The 12,903-nt window shown below is 36.3% G+C and overlaps 1 protein-coding gene across 1 annotated transcript in view; it reads right to left on the reverse strand.

The window, feature by feature from the left end:
• LOC107951593 (uncharacterized) overlaps positions 1–12,903 on the reverse strand; it is a 67,926-nt gene that overhangs the window by 12,039 nt on the left and 42,984 nt on the right. The window contains exons 38-58 of the mRNA XM_016886689.2: positions 11,795–12,499; positions 11,362–11,680; positions 10,967–11,125; positions 10,717–10,880; positions 10,416–10,600; positions 10,050–10,312; positions 9,729–9,935; positions 9,386–9,446; positions 8,851–8,981; positions 8,261–8,764; positions 7,292–8,116; positions 7,111–7,187; positions 5,672–6,122; positions 5,438–5,524; positions 4,307–4,462; positions 4,022–4,206; positions 2,930–3,466; positions 2,104–2,281; positions 1,866–2,008; positions 1,647–1,773; positions 997–1,218 (exon numbers count right to left, since the gene is read on the reverse strand). Coding sequence (XP_016742178.1) covers positions 997–1,218; positions 1,647–1,773; positions 1,866–2,008; positions 2,104–2,281; positions 2,930–3,466; positions 4,022–4,206; positions 4,307–4,462; positions 5,438–5,524; positions 5,672–6,122; positions 7,111–7,187; positions 7,292–8,116; positions 8,261–8,764; positions 8,851–8,981; positions 9,386–9,446; positions 9,729–9,935; positions 10,050–10,312; positions 10,416–10,600; positions 10,717–10,880; positions 10,967–11,125; positions 11,362–11,680; positions 11,795–12,499 — 5,686 coding nt within the window. The remainder of the gene's footprint in view (positions 1–996; positions 1,219–1,646; positions 1,774–1,865; positions 2,009–2,103; positions 2,282–2,929; positions 3,467–4,021; positions 4,207–4,306; positions 4,463–5,437; positions 5,525–5,671; positions 6,123–7,110; positions 7,188–7,291; positions 8,117–8,260; positions 8,765–8,850; positions 8,982–9,385; positions 9,447–9,728; positions 9,936–10,049; positions 10,313–10,415; positions 10,601–10,716; positions 10,881–10,966; positions 11,126–11,361; positions 11,681–11,794; positions 12,500–12,903) is intronic.

The raw sequence follows: 12,903 nt of genomic DNA on the forward strand, positions 1-12,903 counted from the left end.
ATAGAAACTAATCTCAGTCACTGATTCTTAGGAAGTTACTATTTTTTAGGGATTGTTTTCCTTGTTTGTGTGAATTCCTCTCTTTATAGGTGTAAACTAATTAGCAGAATAATATAATCTTTTTCTCTAAGTTTCTTCAAAAGGAATAAAATTTCTTTAATAACTAGAACATATGCTTGCTTGCGTTTAGCAAGTTCACACACACCTCACAATGAAAATTTAGAAAGAAAAACAGAGGTGATCATTGCTTCACAAAATACACCGTATTAAGGCCGAAAACAAAGGATAAAAAAGAAAATCCTAAAGCTCTAATACCATGTTGCAAACTAAAAATGACTGTAAGGAAGTGTCAAAAATTGAAAAGAGATTTTGAATTATGAGTGATATCTTGACGAGAAAAGTATGTAGATATCTTTGATGAGAAAAGTATGTACATATTTATAGTAAACACCCTAGGCTAAATAGGGAAATAACTCAAGAAATAAAATATCTCCAAAAAATCTACTGCTAACCTCTTCCAAAATCTGCCCTAAATCCAAACCCTAATGATAGCAACGAATAAACCAGTGAATTAAATCCCTGCATTCAAGGGATTTGTTAGTTCCATCAATGTTAGACAGGATTCAAGGGTGAGGCAAATAAATCAAAAAAAGAACTTACAGGTGGCATTCTGGGGCAAAAACGGGTTTTATAATCAATCTTTTACATACACTTTCATTTTCAATCGATCATTAAACCATCTAAGATACAGAATGTTAGTAAAGCCAACTTTACAAGAGGGTAAAAATACTACATTCATAATTCACAAATTTATTCTCAACCAACAGCCATCACTCAGGGTTTAGGGCTATTATACACACCATTCAGGCACCAATAAACAAGGCACATCATAGATTTCTGTAGTTATTTTTGCAATAACTAGTGCAGCATGGACAAATCAAAGAAACTTTGCAATAAGAGTATGTTTAGTAATCTGAATTTTGGTTTGTGACATACCTGTCTCTGTCGGCTTTGAATGAATTTCTTATCCATTGATAAAGCAGCCACTCCTTTACTCATATGTCCAAGAGCACTACTTGCGTTGCTCAATATATCAAGACCAGAGAGCAACCGAAGTGGTTGACCAAGAAGATCATTTTTGATGTTTGAAATAGCATTATTAATCATCATACTCTGCCTCATGCACAAATTCTCATGAAATCTTTGATTTAGCTTGACCTGTTATTCAACACTTGTATTACATGTGCATAATAAATGAAAATAAGGTCACAAAAGTTGGTTTAGCAAAACTTTGATATATACATAGCTCAGAGAGTTGCTTGAGGTACTGCATCCATAGAATAGTACTTAATTAACAGAAAATATATAAGTTCATAGAATGTTTTCAGTCTTATGCTGCCAAACCGTTGTAATTACCAAAACGAAATGAATCTATCAACAAATTTACTGCAATTTTCAGATCTGTATTCGGAGGCTATGAATCTTAGCAGATATTTATGTTACAAAGTTATATAATCTCTCTGCATCTTCTTCTGGCTTACATTTGCTAATGTAAGTGGCTTTTCAGATCCAGGTAGATAATTGAAGATCATAATACAGGAAGAACTATAAACAAGGAAACAAAAGGGATTAAACGTAACACTTACAGTCATATTCTCTGTGTTCCCTAATGCAGTCATTAAGGATGACCAAAAGCCAAGGACTCCCCTAGGGCGTTGGCTAGGCGACATAGCCATTGATACTTTCAGTCTAACTTCTGAGATGTTGAGAATCCTTTATTTCATGTTAAATACAAATCATATGGCTCAAGCAATCAAATTCAGAGCAAAGCTTTGAATATGAAAATAGGAAAGGTTTTCACTTACCCAATATGAATGATAGGATCAAATGACACAGCTGTTGTGTTACTATCAGATAACCTACTGAGATTGACCTGCTGCATCATCTCATGAATGCGCCATATAATAGGTTCATGAATGTTTATTAGAAATGCAGAATTATCGGGCCCCTGGTAATAAGCCAGTCAAAATAAATATGACTATATAAACAACTAAGTCGAAAAAATAAAACTCTGCTCAAGCCTTTAAGAGTTAACATGCTCACATGGAAACCTATATATGGATAGACAGATAGATCCAGTGATCCCTTTGTCTGTAGAGTCACAGAAATTTTCAAAATATAATCAGTTTCCTGCCCAATTTTCTGTGGCCTGAATAAAACTGGTGTTGGGGTTAATGGCAACTGGTTATCCATTTGAATTCCTCTCATTCTTAATTTGAACCTTAAATAACAAAAAGACATAATCAGTAAACAATCACAAACAGTTAGACAAAGAGGAATGAATTCTGGTAACGTGAATCTACTATACTAAACATCTATTCTGTCTGCATAACAAGTTGACAGTTTATCATGTTCTCTGCAAAATAGTGTACCCCAAAGCATAGTTGTGCTAAATCTATAGCGTTCAATTCATAAAGTCAGAGCCCTCCTTGAGGCTAGAAGGGGAAAATCAAGCAAGTTTAGAGCCTCTTAGTGTTTAACTTGCACATGAAATGAATTTATAGTTAATAAAAACACATGTAATAGTGTGACTTATACATGATGGTAATTGTGTTAAGTGATCCTATGAAGAATGGGTAATGAAAATCCACAATGAATTAGTAGACAGTTTACCACTTGAAACGTAACTGCCAACAAAAGCAGACCACCTGGAACCAGTAATATGTAATGATTTCATGATTCAAGAATAAAACCAAGTTTAGTTTTTTACTGTAAGGCATGCTATGAATGGTTCAAATAAAAAAGAACTCGAGGACATTATTTTTGGTAGAAATGGGTCAATTCTTCTTAGTACAAGCTAATTTGCATTGTGATCATATAAATCTTGCTTTATTGCAGCAAGACAAAGTTTATTAGAAACAGAGCATACCTGCTAAGCCCAGAGCCCAAGCCACTTGAATATGCCAAATGAACATTTTGCAATGACAGGTATAATATCTCCTCAGGTGTATGGTCAATAATAGACACTCCAAGCTCAGCAAACTCGACAATAAAATGAAACTCACATTCTGAGGTGGACCGTGGTTGCTGTTGATGAGACTCACTTCTGGAGAGCTCTGATAACGTGGATGGAATCATTTGGCTAATGATTACAGGAGGCTCATTTTCAGGCATCCCGTCACTGATCTTAACAACATTTACTTTTTCTTCTTTCAGGATGGTAATCCGTAAAGCTTGGGCAGGTCCTGCCACATCAATTGGCAGATGATCGAAAATCTCATCTATATTGTACTTGCCTGACCTTGATGGGTCAGCTCCATCTGCAAGGATTTCCAACAAATGCCGTCGACCAAGATCTTCCCATAAGAAAGAAACAGCTGTATTGGGAAGAAGGAAGTGCCATGAATCACTGGTACCATCCACTTGCTGGAAGAGAATTGGTAAGAAAATGGAACGATTTTCAATCCTGTTCCCGGAAGATAATAATATTATAATGAAAGAGAAGATGAAAGAAATGCAGTAAGGAATTCAGGAAAGGGGATACAAGCATGTAAAATTGGAAAACCAACCAGAGACGAAGTATCTGTCCACTACACCTACAACCTAACCTGATCCAACCCCATTTGACTTCTAAACTCAGTGACTTAACCTGACTGACCTCAGACAGAAGCAACAGAATGGATTTGAATACTCCAAAACTTAAATTGAGCATAGCTTTTATTGTTTTCTTATTTTGAACCACAACTTAATTAAGAAATAGTACATACTATAATACAAATTATTTAAGGGAATGACCAAAACGTGACTTTATGTGAACCAAAATTGAGCAAGTTGAAATCCTATGCAACACAGAAGCAATATGACTGATACCATAACCCAGCCCCAAATGACTCAATCCAAACTGACCCAACTAGACCCCCAGCCACTCTTATATGCCTGGGAAACAGGATAATGCATATAGTAAAAGGAAAAGAGTGTTTAACGAAGTTTTAGAAGTACATGCACTGGTGTAATGTGTAACCTGTAAGGACTTGATGAGGAATTTGGGCGGAAGGTAACTTCATAGCGTGAGCTTTTTGTGCCACTTCTAACTTCAATCTTTAAAAATAAGTGATCACTTCCAGTGTCATTTTTCAAAGAAATGCGCATCACACCTTCAGTAGAAACACTAAAAGGTTTACTCCACCCGTATCCATCTACCTGCAACTGAAATAAAAAGAAGTTCAGTTGGCAATTAGTCAAAGCAAATATAAGAATGCATGCAGGAAAATATATTGAATCACTGCTATAACCGATGTACACTCACCTTCAACAACTCAACTTTTGAAGAACTCTGCCACCCTAAGAGCTTTGGGGGATCAGTGGGATGGATCCATTCCACTGTCTCAGAATAACACTGCTGAAGACAAAAACTTAAACCAACCCTATTGACAAACAACATGTATGGCTGAAGATGAATGACCTGAACATCAAATATTGCAAGTAATTACTAAATGACTAAAAAAATCTATACAAAAATTGTCTATAAACTATTTTATATGTTGGACTGCTTCAAAATATAATTTCCATTATTCAGTATAAACATCTAAGTTGAAGCTTTTTAAGCATGTGCCAGGACACAGGGCTTCTTTGTCTTGAACCATTAAAATATCCTTTCCATTCTGATTCAATACTAGTTGCTATCAGGCTGAGTACTGATGGCTTGTAAATGCTATAGGTTACTCACATAATCTACAATCACACTGGTGGGACAGATTTGTGGGGTCAGAAAATACCAACAGTATTTCTCTAAAGAAGATCCCACCTTATCGAATAGATTTCTCAAACTAGATAGCCAAACGCACGTAAGCAATAATGTTCATTAATCTGGTCTACAAGAAATTTCATAAGAAAAAGTTCACGATCTTCAACCTACTGCTACATAATCAATTTGCCTGAGTATGTAGCAGCAAAGTTTTGGCTTTTGTTTACAGGAAGAGGCTATATTAGAACATTGATGACAATAAGAAGGAAACATAAGAAGGCAGGATTTTCAAAGGGCTAGTGATTAAACTTCATGCAACTATAGCAAGCAAACTAGAACTGGATCGGCAGCTTGTTTTACAGAAATAAGCAGGAAGAAGTAACATATAAGACCAATAACTGGTTATTGTATCATGGCTGCAATGATCTGAATGCCAACTGACAATTTTATCCTACACAATAAGAGAGGAAAAAGAAAATATTGCACAGGCTATAAAAATCGCAACTAAGGTTTGCATCTGAACCAGGACCAAAATTTACAAGGATGGATAGAGATAACTTCCAAAAGTTCAAACCAATGAGGAAAACAGTGAACATAGATAAAAAGAATAAAACTACTAAAGTTTTATTATGAGAGAATGGAACAAAAGAACGCCAATAACATATAAAGCATCAAGAATCTCAAAATTTCCACCTTTGTTCTGTCTGTGGTCATATTAACTAGAGCTGAAAGCTTATAGTAGTACCCCTCTGAACTGAATGCCTTTACATCAAAACGTTCCTGGAATAGTTACAGTTCTGTTAGCATCACAAATGGTTGCAACACCTCCAAAATTTATCAGAACCAGAACCACCCCTTATTTCCACCTAGCCCACAGATCAAACAAGATACATAAGCATGTAGACATCTAGACCACTAACATATTACCTTCTTTTCAAGCTCAAGAAGAGAAATCCCAGGACTGTAGATTTCAGAATCTCGGAGAGCCACAGCAATGCCAATACGTGGGGACACATATGTATCCTTTTGTGCTGTAAACAGTGTAACACCACTACGACCGGCAGAGTCTTGTGGGGAAAGCATACTAGCTATTGGACTGGTGTCCTCAATAGCTTCAAGTACTTGAATGTTTCTCCTTGGACCTGAATGTCTCCTTTCAGTCAAGTACGAAGGGGTCCTCAAAACTGTTCTTGTAGATTTAACTGCTTTAGATGAACGTGAATCCATATCCGCATTATCTGAACCTTCAATTTCTACCACTTGATAAGCTAGAGGCAGAGCTGAATCATTAATGATCCAATATGGAACAAAAAACCTAATTGTCTTTGGTGCAGCACCTGTTCCTCCCATATCACGTTCAACGCTCACACGCAATCTCCTGCAAAAGCACATGAAAGGACTATGGATAACATTAAAAGATGTACTTTTTTAATAAGAAAAAACTAGAATGCAGTAACCTTAAGAGTATTCAAACAGTTACTAATTAACATTTTATCGGGCAACTGTACCCATGTTCTTTATTTTTAGAAAATAAATTCCATCAAAGTTGATCATACGAAGGAACCTACATAATCAAGAATTATATACATATTCTTTTCACTTATCTTGTGAATCCATTATTGGTAAAAGATATAGAGAATAATGGCATCAAATTTGACACCATTCAATTAGGTTTTTGTACACTTGGAACTGAACATTATAAAGGAGAAACAAACATGAGAGGAAAATGTATCCTTTAGTTCCATTTTCCATCTTAAGAAGTGGCCAACTTTACATGTCAGTGAAGAATGAAGGAGATTATCCAGCAAAAATCAAACAAGGTTCCTACATACTTAGGATCACAAAAGCACATTTAAACCTATTATGAAAAGTATAAGCTAATTTAGGAGGGGGAAATATATAAAAGTACAAAGCATCAAACTCATTTATGCATGCAGAACCTCTGTATCAGTCTGGATCTAGGATTTTTTTTTTTTAGGATCTAGAGAGAATTAAAAGCTGAAGTAAATATCAAAACAGTAAATATAATTAAACAGTAGCATACTTTCTAACCCTCTCCCCCCTCTCTTAAAACAGGCAGTGTTTTAAATCTATATTGCCAAAGAATAAGCATTTGTTGTGCGAGAAAAAAATATGGCAACCGAGAATGAAACTTCTGAAGGAAGACAAAGTCCAGTTTATTTTAAAACTTGTTCATTTTGTTTGTACTTGAATCCAAGGGAAATGGACCCAGACATTGCACAGTAAACAGCATAGGAAAAATATGGTAATTCTGCAGTATCCTCCCATGCTTACAAATCACAAGAATGTAGAAACTAAAATTATTAGAGATGACCATCTGTGAACAAGAAAATAGGAGCCACAACCTTTTACTTTGCTGGTGGAGCATCCAGAAAGATGAAATGTGAGCACTCGAAGAAAGATCCAGAATAAGAACCGGGTCCTGCAAATAATAATGTGGTCAGCACAAAGATTTAATACATGATGGCTTACAGATGAGAACAAAAAAAAAAAAAAGCATCGTCCGATTAAAGTTAAACCCATTACCTTTTCCAAAACCCAATCACTCTGCACAAGAAATGAAAGATATATAGGTCTTTGGATGTCCACTGAATATATATGAGCACTCATACGTGAAGATATGATTCCATGCTCTCGCTCAATATAATTTCGGTCTTTTGTTTTTTCCCATATTGTGAATTCAGCTGGACAAGACAGTCGATTTTCCAACTTCAAAGGTGAATTAACAGAGATTCTCCAATCGTAGACAGGATGATTAAACTCAGTATGAAGGGCTGATGCATCTGCACCTACACTGAGCCAAATTTGTCTGCTTTCAACAGTAGGGCTACAACAAAGAAGTATATCCTTTTTTTCAAGTTGATTTAACAGAAGGACAAAATTGGGCTTTTTGCTTCCTTGTGGTGAAGTACTTTTAATATAACATTGATCTACAAAAGGCTGGTCCTTTCCACTTGCAAAATTAGAAGCGACAGCAACAACAACGGTATGACCCCAAGCATATGGGGGGTGAGGATAATCAGCACTAGGACGAATGCGTAAACACTGATCAGATGCTTTAGAAGTACTTCCCCATGATAAAACAGTAGAACATCCAGGGTTTATGGTAGTAAAGTCGTTCTTTACGCAACATTTTTCTTTCTCAGCAATTAGTTGTTTTGTTCGGATCCAACGCCTTCGACGCACAACATCATGACCAGATTTAATATGCGACTTCGAAGAAGTTGGGGGCCATTGATTTGGATAGTCAGCAGCATAAGCCCAGCCATCGTCATCAACAAATTGGGATTTATCGATAGTCCATGTTGATATCCATTCCCACCCGTTAGGTAGGGAAGGTTCAAAAAATTCCTTCCAAATATAGGTGAAGTAAGAACATACATAATACCAAGAATGCCAAATATATATCTAGAGATAGATAGATAGATAGATAGATGATCATGCAACAAAAGATATCCAAAAAAGATGGAAACCTTCATATGCAAAATCACTAACCTTCGATGAACACGAGAAGTCTCTGGTGCTCCAGCATGCTGGATCACTACCCTGAAAACCAGGCCACTTATTGCCCCAACCAGATATCGGATGATACCGCTGATTTTCAAAGATCTCTTCTACCACTATGTTAGGAGTGCTTGATCCTGAATCCTGAGTCATTGACACGTGACATACTGAAATATCCAAATTAACATCAGAATCATTTACAACAGTTGCAAGACCCCTGAAAATGGCATGCTTCTTTCCGTTTCTCATAACAACTTCCATTGCAATGAATTCACTTTGGAATGATTTGGGGACTACTGACAACGGAAGCAGTGAACGAACGCTCTCCCATGAACCCTCTGATCCAAGCCTAACCCAGAAACCTATGTCCTTATCAGAAGCATCCCTGCTTTCAGCATCTCTTTGAAAAATTGCAGTTGTATTCCTCTCAAAATAAGATGTGGAAACAAAGATTTTAACATGGCCATGCGTATCTTCAACATTATTGGAATGAACCTGTAAAGAAATGACAGATAAAAAATTCTATTTAAACAAAGAAAGGCCAAGTTATTGGACCAAAGATGCAGAAAAGAGTAAATCACCTTTCTCCTCAATGAATATGATTCAATATTCTGAGTATCATTCCGTGGAGGCAGCATCCTTGATGAAGATAGCTTTTTTAAAATATTGGCACGTTGACCAATAGGAAAAGAAAGTGCACCAACAACTTCACCTGCTTTTTTTTAAGTTACAAAATAAAGAGACTAAAGCACACATATAAGTGTTCAAGTTTGAGTTAAGAGGATGACTTGAGCAGAATAAGTGAATATTTGCTGTATATAAATTTAAACAATAAAGAAAAACCTTCTAGCAGAATATCAGTCACTTAGAAGATATCAAGAGATAAAACTAAATAAAAAACTACCAGACAGAACAAATCATGATAGAAATTTCAATGGCCATATATGTACTTATTACCACACAATAAATGAAATTGAATGCAAGGAATGTTAACTCCTTAAAATAAAGGAGTCACAGATTTAGCGTAACAAGCAACAAAAACTAGAAAAACTTCAATATCTAGTTTTTATGTGAATTTCTAATTTAACTCAAGTTGATGCACCAAAAAGAACGTACCTTTACCAGCTTTTGCAGAAAGGTTTGTTACCTCCACCTCCAATTTAGCAACCCCCTGTGACTGAAAATGCAGAAATTCCTTAACACTTTTGGAAACAAAAACTATTGCTTTCCATATCAACATCATAGCTTTCACTTCATTGTGCTTGTCAGAAAGTGGCATTTTACTATGATAGAATTTTTTACTACTCTTGATTAGCTTACTTACCTTACTTTCAGAGCAATATGAATATGTCAGCTATTTGTACTGAAGATCCACAAACTAAGTCGTGCCTACTTTAAACAGCAAAGAAGCACAAACAACAAAAAGAAAAGGAATAAAATTGGTAAACACACAACAGACCTTACGAGGAACTTCAAAAATGAAAAGTTCATTCCACTTTGCAATGCCTTTCTTTGGGTACACCTTGTCTGAAACTAAGGGCTTCACACATTTTGTCCTTGCACTCTGCGGGAAAAGTTTTTGCTGATCTGTTGCTTGACTATCAATGACAAGGCGCAAAGCACAAAAGAAGTTATGGCTATTACCATCATCCACTATAGGTAAATCCTGCAAATTATTAATGAGTCATATTTTTGTTCAGAAGCAATTAAATAACAAATTAAAATATACTTTCAGAAAAAAATGGAATATGTGTTGCAAAAACTTCAATCATTTGAGAACCTTGGCAAAAAGAATCTGTGCAGCAACATAATAGCGTGCTTGCCTAGATTCCTCTGCAACATTTAGCCTGTCTGAAAACCTTGCAGGTGGAACCCAGACTGAAGCAAAGCCACCATGATGAAGTTGGTCAACCACCTCCGAATTCTGTTCAATCCTTTTAATGTACAGATCACTCCCAAGTTGGTTCTCTACTACCAAAGTTTGTAAATCTTCTTCATCCAGGGCAGAAAAGGCCAGATCTTCATTTCCAGAATGAGCACCAGCTTCCTACAAAAGAACATCTAGTTAGATATTTTAAGGTACATACTCAGTATTGTAATCAACTAAACATCTTCAAAAATGACAAATCGTGGTACAGTTTCCAACTTATCTCAATCAGCTTTGTCGCTTTCTGGTCAAGCTCTAACTGTCGTCTCCATGAAAGAATGGTCTCTATTAAAGTATCAAGATTCATTGCACTGACATTTATGTTCACAATGTTGGTAGCAGCAATGTGCATCCTCTTCCCAATTATTGATGATGAATTCACATTGATATCATACGTTTCAAACCTTGAGGAGAAAAAGATTAATAAAGAAGATCAAATTTATTACTAGCTGGTATACTTCCTTGCCACTCTCTCTCATACAAGGCAAATAATAGTAACTAGAATGAGGAAGAAACTAACTTGAATATGCCATCAAATGGCTCCACCAAGGGCTCCCATGCTTCCAAGTGCTTATTAAAGGTTGAAGCAGCAATAGATGAAATGAATACTGCATTCATAGCCTCCAAACGACCATGGGTCACCAACTTGATATTGGCGATAGTCACTTCAAATAGCGGTGTCATCTGAAGGTTACAAGTATATCATAAAAGGAAGGCAATATCATGTCAAAAGGTCCAGAGTGTAATGTTTTCTTTTTCAGAAAACATACCATTCCATGTAAGCTGTCTAAAACTGTTAGAGAGAAGAATCTTAGTTTAATCTCAGCAGTTACATTTTCGCGTGTCTTATGCTTCACAGAATCACTAATGGTGTAAGCCAACCGCATTGATGGCATTTTTATATCAGAACGTGCAAGAAAAGTAGAAGCCTACAAGGAGAAAAAGTAAGGCATTCAAAAATGCTATAATCTGTTTTTCTTCCCACTAAAAGTTCAGAGAATGAAGAGTTAAAAGTTTAAGGAAATTTATATCAAATCTGAGCAGGCATAAAAAGCACGCTCTCTTTAATAAAATTTTTTGTTTCACATTTTAAAAAATGAAATTATCTTAGAAAAACCACAAATTAAATGACATTTATGGACTATTGAGTGAGCATTATCTTAACCTGATTTTCAACTTTCCAAATGCTCCAGCAGTGGCTTGCTTTTGAGCTCAAATATCTGGAAATGGGCAATTCAATGATGTTGGTTGGGCTAACAAGATCCATCCTTGGGCAGCAAAGGAAATCCATGCATGGGGCTTCATCAGTTCTAGAAACTATACACCCTAAAGAAGCATAACCAGGGGGAGCTATTGGGTACCAGAAGAAAACTTCATCAAAGCCTTTCCCCGCAATATGGGCAACTTTAGTAAATTGCACAGGCTTCGCAGAGATTTCGGGATCCTCAGACTTTAAAATTATGCCCAAAGCAGGTGGCTCTAATCTGTGAAGGAGAAAAAACATGCCAAATGTTGACAGAAACTCAAAGAGATCAAAAGAATACCTATAATGGTAAGAGAGTTTGACAAAGAAACATTCCAAGATAAAAAGATCTAACCCTTCCGTTATGCAATCACCTAGTATTGCATAACCAGGACATGAAATAGGCCGCCAAATTGACACTGGTCTGCGGAGGCCACCACCCTTGTCCCACCATATTCTCTCAAAGTAAGGGGTTGACATGTAACAACTAGAAGCTTTTGAAATTGACCTGAGAATGTCCCACCCAGATGAACTATCTCCCTGGTTACTTGTTTGTTGACAAGAATAATTATTATCCACAGTATCAGGAATATATTCCTGAAGAGATGCATAGGACCAAACTGAATTCCAGAGTAGAAGATGACTCAGGTCAGAACTATTTCCTTTGGAAGGGTATGCAATTGAAGAATGAGCATAAAATGATCCAAGAACATTGTCCAAACGCCAAATACTAAATTCAGAAGTAAAATGCTGATTTGGTAGTTCATTCAGCAAACATTCTGAATAAGTTGTAGATGTTACAAGGTCAGAGCGCAGGCAATAAACGACATGGTTTGGCGGTGGATGATTTCCTACATTTGTTACACAGCCCATTGAAATATACCCTGGAGGTGAAATTGGCATCCAAAGGGAGCAATCACTGTCAACACCAGTATGGCCATCAACCCCTTCCAATCCTAGGACATGAGAGAGGAAGCCAATATGTTTAAAACCCACTGGCTTCCGTACACGCCCATATGTATTACTTACTGCTAATACTGCCTGTGAAGGAGGAATTGGGCTGGAGAACAATAGAAGGAATTACATATTAATATTCAAAGATAAAAATATTGATAAAAATGTAAATTTTCCCGTTACAAAAAATAATTATATGAAGAAGAATAAGTACACACTTAATGTCCCTATTAAAATAATACTAGAACTATCGAGCAATTTTCATCTTAAATTATCAAAAAGAAGAATAAGTACTCACTTCAAAGGAACCTTCCTAGCTCAGTTCCTGGTCATAGACTCTCTTGGCCAGCAACCATATCCTCAAAAATGACCGAAAATGAAAGACCCAAAGACAGAAGCTCAGCCTAGAAACATACTAAGACACAACCCTTTAAACATCTAATTCATTCTAAGAATAGCTGTATACATCAATCCTATGAAGATAGGCATCAAGAGCGCAGACCAGGACTC

Source organism: Gossypium hirsutum, chromosome A02 (genome assembly GCF_007990345.1).
Source record: "Gossypium hirsutum isolate 1008001.06 chromosome A02, Gossypium_hirsutum_v2.1, whole genome shotgun sequence".
NCBI classification, from domain to species: Eukaryota; Viridiplantae; Streptophyta; class Magnoliopsida; order Malvales; family Malvaceae; genus Gossypium; species Gossypium hirsutum.